Below are 19,305 nucleotides of genomic sequence, written 5' to 3' on the forward strand. Positions count from 1 at the left end.
GGTTATGTGCTTCCACACGCCCATATCCACTTTAAAGAGTCTCTCAGCATCCTTTATAGCAGATGACTACCGCATTGAATGAGATGAGTAAATTTCAGTTGCAGAGTTTACCCGCCAATTCGTGACTTGAGTCGCCCCAGCGCACACACACCGTATCTTTGGGCCGATGTTTTTTGTATCGTTAAGGATGACAAGGAAAACATCGAATGCCAAGTTCAGTCCATAGGCGATGTGTTTCCCTCGGCCTACGTGCTGCTTGTTGCTTCCGTTTGCTCATCAACATGGATTCTGGTATTCCGGGTATTATCTTATCCCCACCGCTTAGGGAGGTGTGTGTCGATGGACACAAGCTCGTCCAAAACGATTTCAATGATCCTTACGATTCAGCTTGCGAAAGAGCACATTCGTCATGGTCAAGACGCGGCTGAACCTATCAGGAAGCTGTCCTTTCAGAAAGAACCCTGTACCTTAGCAATGGCAACATCAGAGTATGATGCGAGGTACACAAAGCTCAGAGTGAGGCGGACGCCGAGTCTGCTTTCATAAAAGACTTTGGAACTAGACAAAAGAGCAAACTTGTCGAGTGGAGCCCACGTTTGTCGTACTCCCTCTACAAGGCCCTCAAAAGCCCATCGGACATTTACAAAGCGGTTATCAGGATATCAATTGCAATTTACGGCTCAGACTCTTGCTACTACCGACTGCCAAAGGCCAATTTTGAGACGAACGTCCTGTTGAAGATTGCCTATGGTTACTCAACGTTTTCGCGAACGCTCTAATTAGGCGCCACAAAGTTTCCAGCTCCCGACTGGTCATGGGCCTCAAATGAAACCAGCGTTGCCGAGGATAACCGACATGTCTACGTGTAGACTCCAGTGACCTGGGCTGCAAATCAAGCAGGAGACCAGCGACATTTCACGGTTATACAAGAAAATTGCCCATTAAGGGCAACAATGGAGTACGCCTGGGCTCGTGGACTTATCGACCATTAGTTTGCTTTCCACGACAATGAAAAACATCATGTTTGCACCGGCAACGGATCAACCCCACCAGATCTGGAACTCGCTTGTCCAAAACGCCGATTCCACAACAATAATGGATGAGAAAATGAAAGATTTTCCCCAAAGCCTGGTTGCGGAAATGGTATGGGATCGAGAAGCTACCTCAAGTCTCAGACCCGGTACTCTTCTTGGCCGAGTACAAAAAGTAGGTGTTCGGGCCGTTCCTGTATGGGCTGCCCATTTTCATTTGACTTCAAGTTTGAAAAAGACCGAGCGTGTGGAAGGGTTGAAGTGCTTTTTTACGGATCTGAAACACATGGTGTCGGAGCCTTGTACAGCATGTCCGCTTGTTTCGAGCATGAAGTGGTCCCACGTTGATCGCTTTGTTGGCGGACAAGAAAGACGTTCTCACTCCAAATTCAAGCTGGTCACGCTCTGAGGACGTCCCAAAGTCGGCACAGGTCTTGTTAGACTTGCATTCTGACTTCGCTTTTTATTTTACAACCGTAAAGAACGATCGTTGCCATTAATCCCAGTTATACATGTCATGGCTATTGGCTGGCGGGGACCAATCGCGCACAGAATGGCCGTCGGATGGGTCTCTTGCAGTGACGACTTCTTTTTGCTTTCATTTCGGTGCTTGTTCATCGACTTTCCTCGATGTCTCGTATTTTTTTGCATTATCTTCTTATAGTCCAGACTGTTTGTTACCAATGACAATTCATCAAATCTCTTCCGCGGATTGGCTTGACCGAGCTCTCTACCAACACTCTCACGCTTTTTTGAGAATAGCTGGGTTGAAGGACCCAGACCCGGTGGTATACGCTGACGTTTTGGTGGCGCATCAAAAACTTGAGAGCGAAAATGAGCAAAGTGACGCGCCGTCTCCTTGTCCTCTGGTTGTTTATTTTATTCGATGAGCAGTGAGGTCGCCGTGGATAGTCGCGCATTCTCGTATTGTCCAATCGAGGGTGAGGTGAGTTGCGTGGCGTCCACGTCGCAGGCGGGAAGAAAGCAGCCAGACAAGAGAACAGAGATTAGTTTTTCCTTATAAACAGACAAAAAGACGCTTCGTCGTTGGAAAAAAACCGGACGAGAAACAAGCGCCAGCCCCGTGTAGAAGCAACGCCTCCGCAGATAGAACGCCAGCCCATATAGTGAGTCTTTCCCAAAGCAACTACGCGGCAACCTACTCAGTGTCTTCGAAAAAAGGAGAGAAATTCCTACTTCACACGGAAAAGCAGCGAGGGCCAGCGACTCGCCATCACAACGCCTTGACCCGCTTGAAGAACGCATTCCCGCTCAATCGATCATCAGCACCCACGACCTCCCTCAGCTTCTCAACGCGCTCCGCTTTGCTCGTCAAGCCTTCTTGCTCACACGCCTTTTTCCACCGGGCCAGAGTCTCCTTGAGCAAGCGTGTGCCTTCTTCGACATCCTCTTTGCTGACGTCGCCGACGCCAGCGTCGACCTGTTCATGCTTGCTCGAAAAGTCTTCCAACTCGTCGGCCTTGCGTTTCGCCATGGCAATCACCTTGGGCGGGAAGCGGACCAGCTCCGCCACGTGGATGCCGAACGACTGATCGCAGACACCTGGCTCGACCTTGTAGAGCAGCGTCACTTCGGGGCGCTTCTCAGAGGGCGCGTCGTCATTAGTAGAGGAATTTGACAGGTCGCCAATGTGCGCGACGACATGGAGGTTCTGCACCTGCGGGTACGTGTCCACGAGCGCAGTCAACTCGTGGAAGTGCGTTGCAAAGGCAGCAAAGGCGCCTATCTCGCAGACAATGTGCTCGGATATCGCCCACGCGAGGCCGAAGCCGTCATAGGTACTGGTGCCGCGGCCGAGCTCGTCGATGATGATGAGCGACTCGCGCGTCGCCGACTTGAGGATGTTGGCCGTCTCGAGCATCTCAGCCATAAAGGTGGAAACGCCTTTGAGCGTGCTGTCGCTCGCGCCAACGCGGGCGAGTATGCTGTCGAAGATGGACAGCTCGGCCTCGGTGCAAGGCACGAAACAGCCGATCTGGGCCAATAAAGCGATGACGCCGATCTGTCGGATGTATGTACTCTTTCCGCCCATGTTTGGCCCAGTTATGATTAGAAATTCTGATTCACTGCGGACCAGGGACACGTCGTTGGTGATGAAGTTGATGTCGTCTTGCATCTCCATGCAGGGGTGGCGGGCTTCCTTGAGGATTGTGTTACCGGTGCCCCGCGGGTGCATCTTGGGCCGGATGAAGGCCGTTGGGGCGTGTACAGAAACATGGGCGAAGCTGACAATGACATCGAGGTGCGCGAGCACAGCGGCGAGTTTTTCGAGAACGGGGCAGTAGGATGCAGCAATATTGACAACTTCGTTGACGAGGCCGGACTGTGTGCGATTGTAGTTTTCGGAAAGCTGGTCGAATTCGCGGCGAAGCTGTTGCAGATTGCTGGTAGTGAAGTAGACGCCGTTCTTTTGTGTCGAACACTCTTGGTACTGCTTCTTGTTGCGGATGCATCCTGCCTCGTTCCTAGTTAAGCGAAAACACCAGCCATGGACTCTATGATTTTCGAGGAAGAGCTTCTTCTCCGTATCCTGGTCCAAGTCGTTTCCGACGCGCCTGTGCTCGACGTCCATTTCGTATTTGACTTTTTCGAGTCGCTTCCGGATTGCGCGCAGACTGTCGTCAAACTCGGATTTGATGATGAATTCGTGATTTTCCAAAGCCTCCAGGTCGACTGTCGTCTCGACCATTTCTTGAAGCTTTCCCAAGCTATTGGAGTATTCTTGAAGCTTGCCCGTGTACTGCGCATCCAGCGGGTCCTTATACTGCTCATCCATGACTCCTTCCAACGTTCCCAAGAACCCGGGCAGGCGGATTGCCACTTGGTAGACCCTGACCACGTCCTCGAGGTTGGCCATTTTTCTTTGGAATTTTTTTGCCAGCCGGTAGAGATCTGGGATGGACCTGAGGTGCTCTTCTTGCATTGTTTGCCTCAACTCGGTGTCCATGACGAATGCTTCCACCAGCTGCTGCCTCTTTTCGATCTCTTCGGAATTCATCAGCGGCTGCTTGAGCCATTGTGCCAGCAAGCGACTTCCGACCGGGGTCTTGCAGTGGTTGAGCAAGCCATACAAGCTCATTGTCTTGGATCCATCCCGGGGGCCAGGCATCAAATTCAGGGCCTTTAACGCGGCTGCGTCAAGCTTCATGTACTGCGAGAGATCGTGTTGGTACAGCTGGTATTGGCCGAAATTGTCTTGAGCTGACATAAGGCCGAGATACTTGATGAGCGCAGCTGCCGCACCCATGGCTAGCTTGAGCTCAGTCTGTGGAAGTGCACCAGCAACCAGCTCACCACGCAGCAACCTCGTCAAGTCTTGCTCAATGTCTTTTGTTGTAAAATCTGCCATTGACCGCTCGGAGACGGCGCAGCCGCAGTTTTCGGCAATGGCCCTCAGCTTTGCGAGTTCGACGTCCTTCTTCGCCCCCTCTGAATGCACCAAACACTCCCTGACACCAAGCTGAATGATGAGGCTTTCAAAGTTGGAGTAAAGGTCGTTGTCCAGAAATTCGGAAACGCCTAACTCTCGAACAGTGGCATCTGCAAAGCACACACCAACACTCCGACCGTCTGCCTTAGCAGAGATTTTGACGGCGAGTATTATGGGCGCAGCCTCGAGCTGTCCACCCAGATCCTCTTCGACATCTTGCAAGTTGCCCGGGGAGGCCTGCTTTGCAAGCTTCCAGACTCTGCCGACGGATTCCCATATTTCGATGCGTTTTCCAAGGCGGAAAAGGGCTTCGCGGAGAAAGTTGCGGAAGACGGTTACGCTGAGGGTTACGGAATCTAGTCCTGGTTCACGACCGAGCTGGCGGAGGACAGAAGTGGTGCGATAGACCTGATTTGTGTCAGCTTCACCCTCTTACAGAAGGGCGCGATGCTCACAGTGCGTGCGATGAAAGTCGCATCGTCTCCGTGGGCCGTGTAATAGTCGTTGCGATCGAAGATGCGGATCGTGTCTTCGTCCTTGGACGAAAGCTGGCGAAAAAATCTGATGAAGCCAGGCTCATCGTCGACCTTGAGCTCCGGACGCGAGGCCATGTTGCTTTGATGGATGAGCGCAGCTGGCGCGTTGATGGTTTGAGAGAGGACGACGTCGGGTGTCGGAAGCGGGAGACGCGTAGACGCGTAGACGCGTACCTACATGTATGTTGCCTACATGTAGGCGAGTGTCGCGTCGTAGGTGGTCCGTGCTTTGCTACATATCTGATGGCGGGATCTAATCTTGACCTCGCTCCAGGTCGTCGGCCAAGTCGGCCGACACCTTTTTCTGTCGCATCACTCGCTGCGAGGAAGACGAGCCTGGGCACCTTTCAATCGGCTTCTCTAAAGTTAGATACAAGCGACCGCGAAACTCGCTCTCCTCATCTCGACCATATCAGCAGTCCGGCATTCGAGTCCACGCAACCCTCGATGACTACGCTTCTGAAAAGGCCTGTTAGAATCTACCAATACCGGCTCTGCGCTCTTTGGGGACTCGAATCGTTGTGTCGGCTAATTCAAAATTGGACAGCCATTGACAGCCCGGATTGACAATGATCTGGATATCTCCGACCTTTGTGGCACAATGTCGAGCATCACATGCAATTTGGGTTCTAAGGTCAGAAGAATTCTCGCCAGGGATCATTCTGGGAAATGCATCATGGTCTATCTATAGTGCTGTTTCCAGCGATGAGCTCGAAAGAGATTGAATAGCCCGTTTGGGCAAGGCTTCAGCTGACTGGCTGCAGAACGTTTTCGTTGCTTTTTTCTACCCGAAAAAGAGGACGGGCTGGAATGCACGAAGCTTGCTGTCGCGGCAAGTTTATGCTGCTGTCTCTTGATGCGACACTGCTGCTGGAGCTCGACTGGACCATTCGAATAAATTTGACAGCGAAAAGACGATACAATTGTATACAATTGGAAATGTTGGTGTTGGTTAAGGTTCAGGACCAACATGAAGGGCGGATCAGATGGCACGGATCAGCAACGTGGGCAAGCGCCAGTCGTGATTGGGCCAAGCGGTAGCGAAACAGCCATCCACATATGACCCTACCAAGAGTCTTGGGACTCTCTCTCTCCTCCGCACTCCGGTCCGCCGTGTCATCTCACCTTTCTGCTGCCCGGGTTTGGGATCGCGTCGCGCTGTCTCGAGTTTCCTTTCCCTCTCCGTCCCTGCTAAGCCTCAAGGTCGCATTGTTTGCCTTTCCGCCCGCTCTCTGACACGATTTCCCGTCGGCGCGCGCCAAGATGAGGTGCGTTCTCCCCTGCAACCATCTCCGTCATTGCCCGCGTCGCTCTCCAATCACTGACCGGCTTGCTTTGATGCTTTCGCAGGTTCGGCCAGCAGCTCCGCACCTCTCTGATCAAGGACTGGTATTACTACTACATCTCCTACGACGACCTTAAGGATAGTCTCAAGAAGTCCAGTCCCGGAGACGCTTCTACCGCCGCCAAGTCTGCTGGCAGCAAGCGCAAGCCCCCAGCCGAATGGAACGAGGAAGACGAGCAGCGCTTTGTTCGTGAGCTAGAGCAAGAGCTCGATAAGGTCCACACGTTCCAACAAGTCAAGAGTCAAGAAATCGTGCGCCGCATCAAGGCATCCGAGAAGGAGGTCACCGATGTCATCTCTCGCGCAGAGCAGTCCAACAATGGAGCTCCGGTGGAGGCGCCCTCCGAAGAAGACTTCATGCTGCTTGAAGAGGATGTCAGCGATGTTATCGCCGACGTCCACGATCTGGCCAAGTTTACGCAGCTCAACTACACTGGTTTCCAAAAGATTATCAAGAAGCACGACGTAAGTCAACCACACCTCTGTCCAGTTCTCCCTCATCCGATACCCTGCGGAGATCTTTGAAATTTGGAAGAAAAAATCTCTGCACGAGGTTGCGGCACAGTGCATTCGTGCGGCGCAGACATGGAAGAGAATGATGTCATCCGCAACAGCCTTCTGACACTCGGCAGAAAGTGACATCATGGCACCTCAAGCCTGTCTTTGCTACTCGTCTCCGCGCAAAGCCCTTCTTCAAGGACAACTACGATGAATTCATCGTCAAGCTTTCGAAACTTTATGACCTCGTTCGTACTCGCGGCAACCCGACCAAGGGTGATTCGTCGGCAGGCGGCACGCAACAAAACTTCGTTCGCCAGACCACAAAGTATTGGGTGCATCCAGACAATATCACCGAGCTCAAGCTCATTATCCTCAAGCATCTGCCGGTGCTCGTCTTTAATGCCAGCAAAGAGTTTGATCCTAAAGACTCCGCCATCTCTTCCATCTACTACGACAACACCGATACATGGGAACTCTACACGGGACGTCTGAAGAAGACCGAGGGCGCCGAGGCCATTCGCCTTCGCTGGTATGGTGGCATGGAAACAGACACGATCTTCGTGGAGAGGAAAACTCACCGCGAGGACTGGACTGGCGAAAAGTCGGTCAAGGCACGATTCGCTCTCAAGGAGAAGAACGTGAACGCATTCTTGGCTGGCAAGATGACTGTCGAGCAAGTTTTTGACAAGATGCGGAAAGAGGGAAAGAAGAGTGAGAAGGAGATTGCCGATCTGGAGCAACTTGCACGAGAGATTCAATACCGTGTGATTACACGCAAGCTTGTTCCTGTCACGCGAAGCTTCTACAACCGCACGGCTTTCCAGCTGCCGGGAGACGCTCGCGTGCGCATCTCTCTCGACACGGAGCTGACCATGACTCGCGAAGACAACCTCGACGGCAGGCAAAGGGCCGGAAAGAACTGGCGTCGTATGGACATTGGCATCGATTATCCGTTCTCCCAGTTGCCGCCCGAGGACGTCGAGCGCTTCCCATATGCCGTTCTCGAGGTCAAACTTCAGACGCAAATGGGCCAGGAACCACCCCAATGGATCCGTGAGCTCACTGCCAGCCACCTGGTCGAGGCAGTTCCCAAGTTCAGCAAATTTATCCACGGAACCGCCAAGTTGCAGCCCAAGAGGATTCACCTGCTGCCGTTTTGGATGCCGCAGATGGATGTGGATATCCGCAAGCCGATCTCCCACCGCTTCGGAATCGAGCGACCGAACCAATCTGCCGACATCTCGACCAGCGGCCCCTTCGATGACGACGAATCAGACGTAGAGGACAACCTCGCACTCCCCGAGAACGATGGCTCCGACAATGAAGATATGAAACGCCTCCGTGCAGCTCGTGACATTATGGAGCAACACGACGAGGAGCAGCGCCGCGATTACGCCGCCCAGAACGGCAACGGAACTCCTCCCGTCAACGGAAACCAGGCAAACAACCGCGAGCCTGGCCCCAACGAGCTCGACATCGAGGAGCGCATCGCGGCCCGCCCACTTCCCCACCCAGAAGACGACTACCCGCTTTACGACTCCGAGGACGAATCCGACGACCTCGAGGAAGCCAAGCGCGTTGGGGGATGGACGTATCGCCGCAAGGTCGTGGAGCACAACGTGACTCTTGCGGCCGAGCGCACCTGGCTCTTCCTGCGCAACCTTGTCCCGAAGCCTCGAGCCACGCCCATGCCGGCCGGTGTCAATGGCGGCATGGGCGTGCCGCGTGCAACTGGGGAGGTCAAGAGATTCAAGGCGCCAAAAGGCAAGCGCATCCACGTCCCGGTGCGCGTCGAGCCCAAGGTCTACTTCGCGGCCGAGCGGACGTTCTTGTCGTGGTTGGAATTCAGCATCATCCTCGGCAGTATCGCGGCGACGTTGCTCAACTTTGGCGACGCCGTCGCTCTTGCATCTGCTTGGGCCTTTACAATCATTGCGACTCTTGCGCTTTTATACTCAATGGGCCTTTACCTATGGCGTGTGGACAAGATCAGGAACAGGAGAGCGGTGCGGTATCACGACAAGTACGGCCCGACAGCGCTGTGCGTCGGACTGTTGTGTGCAGTCGTGATCAGCTTCGGCATGCGCATCAGTGCCGGCGAAAACGGATGGAAAGGAGGTTTGAAGGATGCTTGAAGGGCTGAACCACGAGCGACCTGTAAATTCTTTTTCGGCTTCTTTCGTTGTGTATTTTTCTTTTGTCTTACTAGCGGTCGTGGGGAAAAAATAGACTGGATGTTTGATGGGTCCCGGGTACATACCTAATTCAAACACTGCGTAGTTTCTTCGTTGTAGCGCCAATGGCTGTTTTGTACATAAAGTAGGGTCGAGACCCCTTACGCACGACATGCCAGAGATTTATCTCGGGCTAACATCTTGGATATTGTTTGTCGTTGTATCAAAGAATACCACCTCGCCTTCCAGCCACAATGCAACCCCAGTCTTTAAATTCTGAGAACCGTCTTGTCGCAACGCCCGGAGCCTTCACCTGGCTTGATTAAATTCGCGCAGAAGCGGAGATAACAACGAGCATGTTAGGGACCGTGGCGCGCTATGAAAAGCGGTTCGAAACGTCAGCAGAAATGTCTAGTGCCAAAAATAGCGCCGTCCCTTTGTCGCTTGCTAGCGGGCGATCTCCCTAACGCAGGGACCGACGGGAGGGACCTCGACCATGTGCGCACCTCGGCCGCAACGTCCCACACGCCGACCACCGACCATCGACCACCGGCTATTGATCAGCGATCGCGACTCGGTCTTGCGGGATCCGCCAAGGCTACTGGACAGAGCTTGGTGAGGCTTATTTGTACGTCGGTTTGTCAGGGCATTGAAGTCTGATTGATTGTTATCAGGCGACATTCTGTCGACGGCTGAGTAAAGAGCTCGGGTTGAGAGACAACAAGGGCGACAGCTGACCCCGTAGAGTGAGCATTGATTGTGAGAAAGGGGCATTTCCTTGGGATTTAAGAAGGGCAGGTTCAAGATGAGCAACTACTCAAGCCAGCCTACCGTCACGCCCGAGTACAACGACTTCAGCGGCGTGGCGGCCGGCTCGGGCAGCAGCGCGTCGTCGAATCCGTATGATGTGCTCATCGAAGCTGCCGCTGGTGATGTGGTGAGTCTTTCTCTGTAGAAGCTGGAAAACTCCTGATAGCCCACTACACGTTTCGAATTCAATTCCCACGTCTTCTCACTCACGCCACAATTCCCGTGCTAAGAGGTCACCAGAAACAGCTTCAAGTCCGCTACTCTGCGCACCGCGAAGGCCGCAACGCACAGCAAAAGGAGAAGCTTCTCTCGCCCGAGTTCAAAGGCGTCAGCATCGATCCCATCTTGTTGCGACTAGAGAAGCCAGAGATAGAGCCCGGCTTCAAGGATACGCGGCACTGCCTGGTGTTCTGGGCGCGGCCGCCGCCCAAGATCAAGAGCTTGGTTGAGGAAGTGCAGCAGAGGGTGGGAAGCGTTGTGCCCAGTATGTCCTTCGATACCTTCTTGTTCCTCTCTGTAAACCGTATCCCAGCTGAACTCGAATCATTCTACACGTCCCATACCGTACACATTCCTTGAGCTCACATTTTATACCATTCAGACCTCTGGCGCATGCCACTCCCCTCGCTCCACATGACGGCCCTCGAAATAACGCACTCGCAACCGCCCGACGCCATCCCGCCGCTCATCGCCACACTGCGCTCGCACATGGCTGCCATAACATCGTACACGCAAACGCACCGCGCGCGCCTCATCAAGCCGCTCCTCTCGTTCGATGCGTCCGCGCTCGCGCTGTCCTTCCTGCCCGCCGCCGGCGAAGGCCTCGTGTCTTCCCCTTCCGACTCCAACGGCACCACCACCGACAGCGCCGGCCGTCCGCGGGGTAGAAATGACGATGGATACTCGTATCACCATCTCCGCCGCGACTTGTACGACCTCGCCACACGCGCGGGCGTGCATGTTGACAGTCGCTACGTCGTGTCGAGCGCGCACCTGACGATTGGACGGTTCATCGAGGCAGGGGATTTCTTCGTCGATGGGGATGAGGCGAAGGGCGTTGATCGGGCGCGTGTTGCGGCGTTGATGCAGAAGGTGGACGAGATTAATGCGTGGTTGAGGAGCGAGTATTGGCCGAGTGATGACGCGCAGAAGGGAAAGGGAGTCAGGGATGGCGGCGAGTGGGTTGTTGGTGAGGGCAAGGGACTGGATTGTCGGATGGGCACGCTGTGGTATGGGAGTGGTGGCGAGACGGTCATGTTGGGCGAGGGGTTTTAAGGTTTGCGTGCTTGCCTGCTTGTGACGGATAGGGGAGACGGAGGAGTAGATGGAGAGGGAAGACAAGGGTGTAGGTGGAGAAGGTAGATTATTCTGGTCCGTACAGTCTATAGAAGATAGAAGTCTAGCTGGTTGGTCTTTTCCGTTTGATGCTGTACCTTCCCGCTTGCAGCATTCGCAAAGCTCTGATGGACAGAGATATTCATAGCATGTCGTCTGACCAAAATTATGGCGTCTTTCTATTCCATGTACAACTTCTCGCGGCTAACGGCCTTCTAGAAGCAGAATTGCCGGCCACAGACAGCTCTCACCTTTCCGACACCGCCTTCGAGGGAACTACAAACGCACCAGCCGCTGTGAATTACGCCACGGCCAGCGTCGACGTCTCCAACAGACAACGTGCAGCACAAGGGCCGGCGCCTCCGTCTCGCCTGACAGTCATGACCACAGCGACGCTCGACCCACCACATCCATCTCAAAAGAGCGGGCAGCAGCAGACGGCAATCTCCGCGACCAGCCCAGCCGCTTGCGCCAGCGACGGCTGCAAAATGCCATACGCGGAAGCCAGGCGGCGCGGGCGCATGCATCCGCGCCTGCGTCTGTCTGGAAGCAGTGGGCTGCTGCTGCCACCGTCGACGACCAGATGGACGCCGTCGCGATTCTTCTGCTGCTGCTGCACGGCATGCGGTGTATGCGCTGGAGCGAATCGTCTGAAGTAGAGACGAGAGCGACGCCTCGGTGGCGCTGCCCTGGAACGATACTCGTGCTTCGTGCGCCGTGTGTGTGGTGTGCTTGCCCGCTTGTGCGCGTCGAGGGGGACCGGATGCTGAGCCTCGCGGCGGCTTGATTGGTGAGGAGAAAGCTTCGTACCTGTGACCTTGCCCCTGCATCTGTCGCTCTGTCTGTCTGTCTGGGAGGGCACATTTCTTCTTGTCGTTGTTGCGTCCAAGGGCTGCGCTGCGTTGCGCTGCACTCACCAGCGCAAAAAAGAAACGGGCGCACGTAGTGCTAGTTTCTGTCTGCTGCAGCAGCGAGCGGCAGCCCTGGTTCAGACTGACGTTGCCGCGCAGCTGGCTGACCCACGGGAAACCGCCCAGATCTTCATCCTCCACTGAATTTGAGGAGAGGGTTCGATCTGATGAGCGCCATACACAGCTCCGTGCGTAGACCGGCCACTCGGCATGCCTGAACTCTCTGCCACGAAATCCAATTCGCTGGTCCTTCCGATCAGAAGACGCGGAAAGGGGGAACGTGTGATGTGCAGCTCGCTTAGGTCGGACGTTGCACGACGCTTGTGGCGTTTTGACTAGGCGCTTCGAGTCGATGATGGGACAGTGGGTTTGGTGTTGCGTCAGGGAGAGAGGGGGTATGTGAGCGACGAAAATTGAGGGATTGCGCGGAGAGTGAGATGGAGAATCAAAAAGGAGAGAGGACAAAGAGCCCAAGCGCAATAGAAGATGTTCTGTTGAATTTCCTGGTTGGTTAGGGCCACAGAAAGATGGAGAGGATGCTTCGATCAAAAAGCAAAAAGGGAGAGCAAATAAACGGGGACAACAAAACGAACCAGAGACCAACAGCCAGGTCAGGTCGCACTCGGGCCAAACAGGGCTGAGAACAGCAACAGACATTGCGACTCCACACGTGCTCTGATTGGCCCCGCCCCCCGTCTCTCCCATGCGGCATGGCCTCAGTCCGTCGCTCCGTCTCTCCGCTCCGCTCACCAGCTCGTCACAGGACTCCTCCCGTCAGTGCACCTTTCCAGGTTTGGAAGTGTTTTGTGCTCCAGTGCCATGTCTCGGCTGGCGCATCCAAGCATTTGTGGCGCGCGACACGACCCAGTCAAGCCCAGCGAACACCAGACGTCGAAGACAGGGCGAAGGAAGGCAGATGGACCCGTATCGCGTCGACTGGGATTCCTGCGCTCACGCGGGAACATCTCCCGCGTCGACAGGCGGGGAAGGCGGACCGAGCATGCCGAGGGCCGTTGAATGAGAATCATTCGGCTCGAAGAAACGGGCATGACGGGACGGAGCTGAAGGTTGTGATGGGCCGTTGAGAGAACTCCTGCAGCCGATTGCGGCGGCGCTGGCAGAGCCTGGTCGGCTTCATTGCTTCTTTCGCCGATGAATTCTAGAAGGACGGTGGTTGGTCGAGCGAGAAGACGCGCGAGCCGGCAAACGGCCCAGATAAGTAAGCACGATCTCAGGTTCGAGCAGCCACGTCAAGATTCTGGCTGCCGTGCGTGGTCGTCGCAATATCCATGGTGGATTCCTTTTTCCACGGCCGCTGGCTCAGCATCACGAGGCAGACGAGGGGCGCGGGGGCCGGATCCAGGAGGGTGGAGAATCCTGTCTCGGTGATGCAGATGGCGCTCGGATGGCTCATGGCTGACCTGCGTCCAGGCTGCTCGCTGGTTTGGCGTGTCCCAGGCAGACCGATTGTGGTCGAGTGTGCAGGGCGACGCGGGTCGTGATTGGCGGGTCGACTAAATGGACGAGGAAAAAGGGTCGGCATGTCGTCGACGAGTCAGCCCCTGGATGAAAAGCGGTTGTGGCGTCCGCGCCGGCATGGAGCAAGTCTCATGTTGAAGAGATAGTTATGGGGGAATCGAAGTGGAAGAGTTGGTTGTCAGGTCCCGTCTGTCTCGGGGTCGGCACAAGACCGAGGGCGAGAGAGAGGTGAACCATGACGGCTCCAACCACTCGACCAACCAACCACAACCACTTGACAGACAATTGCTGACGGCGTCGCTCAGCGCGCTATTCCTTAGGTACTATTTATCACCTCTCGCCCTTAACTCTGACTCAATTACCGCTCCGACCTGCATGATGTTTTTCCTTCTTTGTGCCCGTTTCGGGCCCGACGCGTGCGTGCGTGCGTGCGGTGCTGATTTGGTTGCATCCGCATCGAAGCCTAGTTCACTCCCACATCAAATCATGGCGCGCCACTGTCCCACGGCTTGCGAGCCACATATATTGGCACAATTCCCGCCCAAGCTGGCCCTCCATCCTCCTCATCGACGACTTCTGATCACACCCTGAGGCTCTGGCCCCATCGACCTTTCCGGCGCGCCTGCCTCTCCTTGCGTCCTTTCTCCAAACAAGTCTCGCATCTCCAACCTCCGGTCACGAGGGAAACAATGTCCACCGCCACAAACTCCCCAAAAATGACGGAGCCCTCCGTCTCCATGCCTTCTCTCTCGGACGAGTCTATCAAGGCCAAAGCAGTCGAGCACAACGCACGCCAAACAATGCCCACCGACGCCGCCAGCCTGTCGTCGCACAAGGCACACGCTGACCCCAAGGCCACCGATGCCAGCATCCTACCCGAATTGGAATCGCCGCCCCAGGCGCCGCCCCAAGATGTCGAGAAAGGAGCCGCTCCGCCGCCTGGAAATCCCATGATGGATCCCAAGGCTTTCCCTGACGGCGGATGGTCCGCATGGCTTTGCTGTGTTGGCGGTTTCTGTTGTCTTTTCTGTAGTTTTGGCTGGATAAACACCGTGGGCGTGTTCCAAGACTACTATCAGACACACATGTTGAAAAACTATTCGTCGAGTACCGTGTCATGGATTCCTTCGCTTGAAGTCTTCATGATGTTCTTCGGCGTAAGCTCCCACCAACCCCACTCTCAAGAGCAAAACTGACACGTGACAGGGCCCATTCATAGGCAAGCTCTACGATAACCACGGACCGCGCGGTATTCTTTTCTTCGGCTCGCTGCTCCACGTCTTCGGCATCATGATGACCTCCCTCTGCAAGGAGTACTACCAGTTCATACTGGCCCAAGGCATCTGTTCCCCGATTGGAACGAGCATGATCTTCTATGCCGGCATGTCCTCGCTTACCACTTGGTTCTTCCGCAAGCGCGCCCTCGCCTTTGGAGTCATGGCTGCTGGATCCTCCATCGGCGGCATCGTCTTCCCCATCATGACCGACCATCTCGTCGATTCGATTGGCTTCGGCTGGGCCATGCGTGTTTCTGCCTTTCTCATGCTGGGTTTGCTCATCATTGCCAACCTCACCGTCAAGTCGCGTATTCCTCCTATGAAGAAACCGTTCCAGCCCGTCGAATTCCTTCTTCCATTTACGGAGCCGACCTTTGTACTTCTCACCGTCGGCGCCTTTCTCTTCTTCATGGGCATGTTCATTCCGATCAACTACCTCATCGTGCAAGCTACCGCCGAGGGCATGTCGACCCGCCTTGCCGCCTACATCATTCCAATATTGAACGCGCTGTCACTATTCGGCCGTGTGCTCCCTGGTTACGTTGGCGACAAGGTCGGCCGCTTCAACGTCATGATTGTTCTATGCCTGGCTACCGGTGTTCTTGATCTTGCGCTCTGGATTCCCGCATCCTCCAATGCCGCCCTCATCGTCTTTGCCGCGGCCTACGGCTTCGGCTCAGGAGCTTTCGTCAGCATGTTGCCCGCCTGCATTGCCCAAATCTCCGATGTGAGGAAAATTGGTGTCCGCACCGGAAGTATGTTTGCAGCCATTTCCATTGCAGCCCTCATCAGCAACCCGATCGGCGGCCAAATCGTCAGCGCCGACAACGGCAGCTTCACGGGCCTGAAGATTTTCTGCGGCGTGATGCAGATATCGGGCAGTCTGGTTATTGCGGCGAGTAGAATCGCCGTTGCCGGCGCCAACCCCAAGACCAAGGTGTAGGACTGGCTGGTTTAGCTCGTTGCCGTTCATCGATACCCTTTCAAATTTTCTGTCATTCAATTCGACTTTCTCCTCTTTGAGATCGCCTTAGACTGCGAGTGCAACAGCATGGCGTTTTTGGCGCTCGGTTCATAGCGCGCCCGCATTGATTGCGATGCTTGGGGGTGAAACAGCATAGACACGTTTCCGACGGCTTGTCACGGTTGACGTTTGTCTCTCCGCCCTGTATATCTACGATAGAAATCTTCATCAGAGGCACCTTGTTCATACAATCCCACTCCTTCGCTGCATTCTTCCTCTCCGCTTCTTCTGCTGTTCTTTGCTCAACGACATGCGCCGAGGATGTCATTGTGCTCCTCTCGCGAAAGTCCTTTACGAAATGGTCGACGAGCGACGCAACATCGAGTCTCTCTATGTTCATTGGGGGTTGTCCGGAAGTCATTTCTTCATAATGACTAAGGCAAGTCATCGCACAATGGTGGCACCTTCGCTGTGTCAGACTCGCGACTGGCTGTTGACACGAAAAGCGATTTTGAGCCATTTCAGGGTTTTCGGCGAATTCTTGAAGTTCCGCATTTACGAATGCCGTACGGTGCCTTGAAGGCTTTTCTTTCAACAATGCCTGGGTCGAAATTGCTGCAGTGACAACGAAAGAGTCGTCGCTCTATCGTTGACTTTGCGACCTCCACGTTGTCGCAAACGAATGGAAAAGAGGAACAGGGTGGTATGGGGTATTGTAGCTGTTGGTGGTTTTTCTGTCGCTGTCCCGGGGAACAAGTATTGAAGATTGTAAAAGGCGAGAGTTTCTCGACTTGAGCGAAGATTTGAACAGACATCACGATGATTCGATGTCTGCACATGGCAGAGTCGAAGTCGCTGAACGTCTCGTCCTGGTAGAGATCAGGTTTCCGCTGTCGGCCATCACTGGCTGGAGGCTGAACCAGTTGAGGCTTTGAATGCAAGGCGGGGAGGTTCTTCAAAATAAGGAATGATGACCACGCGTGTTGAGCGAGGCGGTGGCTATCTGCAGTCATCCGCCGCTGACGTGGCTGTGCAGTCTTTGGCAAGGCTGGCTGCTAACAGAGCATTCGTATGAGTCGCCTGTCGATTGGCGACGAGCCGCGAAAGATTGAAATTCTACCAAGATACCGTCCGGATTAACGCCATGAAGCGCACCTTCACCCTCCACAACCCCAACCACCCGGCATCTTCGCGTCAATAACAAAGCTCAATATGCTGCTTTGGTCACTAACATGGCAGCGGTTTCTGTTGGTAACTCTTGCTCCACTGCCTTCCTCCAGTCCCAGAGCACATTGAGACTTGTGCGAACATGGTCGATTCGCAAAGCTGAAGACTCCTCATGGAGTGCCATTGAAAGAGAGTTGCTGATCAGGTTCTTGATTTGTCTCCCGTTCAGATCGTGTTTCGCAAGCTCGTTGATTTGGGCAGCATCAATGGAGACCTGAAGTTGTGACACCCTCTTGAGTCGATTAAGAAATGACCTCCACAGTTGCTTTCGAGAATCCTCGTTCAGATCAGGATAGTGGAGGCTGAAGTGGATTCGACCTGCATTCGTCAGTCCCGTCTGCGAGAGTGTCCCAAGGATCTCTTACTTTCGAAAGCATCATCAAATGCGCCAATTCGGTTCGTGGTAAGTACCAGAATCCCTTTGTAGTACTCAAGTTGCCGCAAAAAGATGGAAACTAACGCGTTTCGCACAATGTCCGAATCGCTGCGGCGTTGAAGGAAAACGTCGGCCTCGTCAAGCAAAAGCACCGCGCCCCATCGTTTTGCCAACTCGAGGACTTCGGTCAGGCGGGTGTCAACATCGGCAGGGTTTGTTCCAAGCTCTCCCGCACTGACAGAGTAAAGAGGCTTCCGCGTCTCTTCTGAGATTGCCTCTACCGTCAATGTCTTTCCACATCCGGGACGGCCGCACAACAATCCAATCAACCCCTTCCCCTTCCCCACGACAATGTCATCAAAGGTGCTTGACCTGTGTTGTGTTACCAGCGCGTGGACCAGCTTCTTCTTCGTTTCATCGAGCACCAGGTCGCGGAAGGCCTCGCTGCCCCACTGTATTTCGCGGCAGTAGTCCATGCCAAGACCGCCTGGGCATCTTCAGTAAGGCTCCACCAAGATCTTGGTTGTTAGTACGTACCCCATTGTTTCATGCCGAAAGTGAATCCCATGACAATGGGACTGCAGATTGCGTACATCTCGTCGTCAATATCGGATCCCAACTGCTTGTAAACATTGTAGTTATACGTGGCGTTGGGCTCAAATGTCCGGAAGCCTTTTGCGTCAATCATAGCCCTTCCAAATGCCTGGATGTTCAGTAAGCGCTAACAGACGGCTAGATTTTGGGCATGGCTTACTGGAAAGGTGAACCTTTTTGGCTTCAGGTCTTTGTTCAGTATCTCGCGTATCGCAGGCCCATCGCATTCCATGTACCTCGCCTCCCTGATACCATGGTAACGCTTGCCTCGAGCCACAGCATGATCGAAGATCGCGTCCTTGTTTTCGACAAACTCCAGTGGATACAGGATCAAGTCAGTAATCTTTTGAGCGCCTGGATACTCATAGACCCGGAAATAGTCGACTTTGGTAAGACCAAACTTTTCGCCGTCGAAAACCACCATGTCACAATCAAGTCTCCAATAACTTAACCGAGTTTCGAAGTCCACTCTTCTGAGCATCTTACGGAAGCGTAGCAGTTGTTTTTGTTGTGTCATCTCGTGGTAGTGGTAAACGAGGCGGCCTGGAATGAACAATGCCCAGAGAAGTTCCCAGGTGATTTCGCTTCTTGCAAGCAGTCTGTCCATGTTTCCGACCGTTTCTCCGTGGTCGGCCTGGATGTATTCCAGAGCAGCAACGAGTGCAGTGATGATTGCATCGTCTCGGTTTTCTTTCGACTGTTCAATTTGAAGCCTTTCCTTCAACCTATGGCGCGAATGGTAGAAAAGATCCGGATCGGCCTGTGCAATCTCAGTCTCTGGCTCTGGACCACACGAAACACAAAGCCAAACCTACGACTGGAGGGTCTAGTTGCTCCAAACTGTCTACATCTGGGTTGAGCTCTTCCAGGACAGTGGCCAATGCTGGGCTGGTGATGGCAACGTCAGTCCCCGCCAGGCGACCTTTTTCGTTTATGTGTCGCTGTACGATAAGCACTAAGCCTTTCTTGTGCTCTTTCTTCTGAGGTTTGGCCGATGTTCTCTGCTTCTCCGTAAAGGTACGACTGCAATCGACTGTTAGACAGTCATCTAACACTTGTCTCGAATTCGCTCTTACTAGTCGAAACTGTCGTACCGTGTTAGCTCTGTCACTTCGCGGCTCGTGGCGACAGTACTATTGGTCCACGCGTTTGATGCGCTTCACTTCCTCGGCGTGTGGTCCACCCTCCTTCCCCGCTTCTTTGGCTCTTTCTGACATATCGCGCACGGAAATATTGAGAAATGGTCCTTTGTGAATCGCAAGAGCCTTGTTCGGCAGCCTTTTGTTGTTCTAAA

The 19,305-nt window shown here is 54.2% G+C and overlaps 6 protein-coding genes across 6 annotated transcripts; 3 read left to right on the plus strand and 3 right to left on the minus strand.

Annotated features, from left to right (window-relative positions):
* Positions 1–2,108: 2,108 nt before the first annotated feature.
* On the minus strand, positions 2,109–5,166 carry IWZ02DRAFT_145720 (muts domain V-domain-containing protein). The gene is made up of 2 exons (XM_066761832.1): positions 4,938–5,166; positions 2,109–4,890 (listed from the first exon to the last, which is right to left on the minus strand). The coding sequence occupies exons 1-2, from the start codon at positions 5,091–5,093 to the stop codon at positions 2,266–2,268; spliced, it is 2,781 nt and encodes a 926-aa protein (XP_066617901.1). The 5' UTR covers positions 5,094–5,166; the 3' UTR covers positions 2,109–2,265.
* A 922-nt stretch (positions 5,167–6,088) lies between these two features.
* Positions 6,089–9,130, plus strand: IWZ02DRAFT_145738 (VTC domain-containing protein). Its single transcript, XM_066761833.1, has 3 exons — positions 6,089–6,286; positions 6,369–6,828; positions 6,996–9,130. Exons 1-3 carry the CDS (start codon positions 6,282–6,284, stop codon positions 8,997–8,999), a joined length of 2,469 nt encoding a protein of 822 aa, XP_066617902.1. The 5' UTR covers positions 6,089–6,281; the 3' UTR covers positions 9,000–9,130.
* A 591-nt stretch (positions 9,131–9,721) lies between these two features.
* Positions 9,722–11,261, plus strand: IWZ02DRAFT_145767 (RNA ligase/cyclic nucleotide phosphodiesterase). The gene is made up of 3 exons (XM_066761835.1): positions 9,722–9,975; positions 10,089–10,332; positions 10,450–11,261. The coding sequence occupies exons 1-3, from the start codon at positions 9,844–9,846 to the stop codon at positions 11,121–11,123; spliced, it is 1,050 nt and encodes a 349-aa protein (XP_066617903.1). The 5' UTR covers positions 9,722–9,843; the 3' UTR covers positions 11,124–11,261.
* IWZ02DRAFT_145780 (uncharacterized protein) lies at positions 11,252–13,062 on the minus strand. Its single transcript, XM_066761836.1, has one exon. It carries the CDS (start codon positions 12,797–12,799, stop codon positions 11,399–11,401), a length of 1,401 nt encoding a protein of 466 aa, XP_066617904.1. The 5' UTR covers positions 12,800–13,062; the 3' UTR covers positions 11,252–11,398.
* A 1,311-nt stretch (positions 13,063–14,373) lies between these two features.
* On the plus strand, positions 14,374–15,793 carry IWZ02DRAFT_386587 (major facilitator superfamily domain-containing protein; the record flags this gene model as incomplete). Its single annotated transcript, XM_066765481.1, has 2 exons — positions 14,374–14,730; positions 14,780–15,793. The coding sequence occupies 2 exons, from the start codon at positions 14,374–14,376 to the stop codon at positions 15,791–15,793; spliced, it is 1,371 nt and encodes a 456-aa protein (XP_066617905.1).
* A 1,228-nt stretch (positions 15,794–17,021) lies between these two features.
* Positions 17,022–19,228, minus strand: IWZ02DRAFT_494833 (P-loop containing nucleoside triphosphate hydrolase protein; the record flags this gene model as incomplete). Its single annotated transcript, XM_066770074.1, has 7 exons — positions 17,022–17,359; positions 17,407–17,904; positions 17,955–18,120; positions 18,172–18,771; positions 18,827–19,034; positions 19,088–19,096; positions 19,146–19,228. 7 exons carry the CDS (start codon positions 19,226–19,228, stop codon positions 17,022–17,024), a joined length of 1,902 nt encoding a protein of 633 aa, XP_066617906.1.
* Between the last annotated feature and the right edge of the window lie 77 nt (positions 19,229–19,305).

Source organism: Phyllosticta citriasiana (genome assembly GCF_038021145.1).
Source record: "Phyllosticta citriasiana strain CBS 120426 chromosome Unknown IWZ02scaffold_20, whole genome shotgun sequence".
Taxonomy (NCBI): Eukaryota; Fungi; Ascomycota; class Dothideomycetes; order Botryosphaeriales; family Phyllostictaceae; genus Phyllosticta; species Phyllosticta citriasiana.

What these genes read in the sequence shown, in the direction of transcription:
- IWZ02DRAFT_145720 (XM_066761832.1), bottom strand. Translation starts at nt 5,093, where the DNA reads ATGGCCTCGCGTCCGGAGCTCAAGGTCGACGATGAGCCTGGCTTCATC. An exon ending in CGACTTTCATCGCACGCACT is followed by an intron (nt 4,891 to 4,937) that starts GTGAGCATCGCG and finishes GACACAAATCAG; the next exon opens with GTCTATCGCACCACTTCTGT.
- IWZ02DRAFT_145780 (XM_066761836.1), bottom strand. Translation starts at nt 12,799, where the DNA reads ATGGGAGAGACGGGGGGCGGGGCCAATCAGAGCACGTGTGGAGTCGCA.
- IWZ02DRAFT_145767 (XM_066761835.1), top strand. Translation starts at nt 9,844, where the DNA reads ATGAGCAACTACTCAAGCCAGCCTACCGTCACGCCCGAGTACAACGAC. An exon ending in AAGCTGCCGCTGGTGATGTG is followed by an intron (nt 9,976 to 10,088) that starts GTGAGTCTTTCT and finishes AGAGGTCACCAG; the next exon opens with AAACAGCTTCAAGTCCGCTA. An exon ending in GGTGGGAAGCGTTGTGCCCA is followed by an intron (nt 10,333 to 10,449) that starts GTATGTCCTTCG and finishes TATACCATTCAG; the next exon opens with ACCTCTGGCGCATGCCACTC.
- IWZ02DRAFT_145738 (XM_066761833.1), top strand. An exon ending in AGATTATCAAGAAGCACGAC is followed by an intron (nt 6,829 to 6,995) that starts GTAAGTCAACCA and finishes GACACTCGGCAG; the next exon opens with AAAGTGACATCATGGCACCT.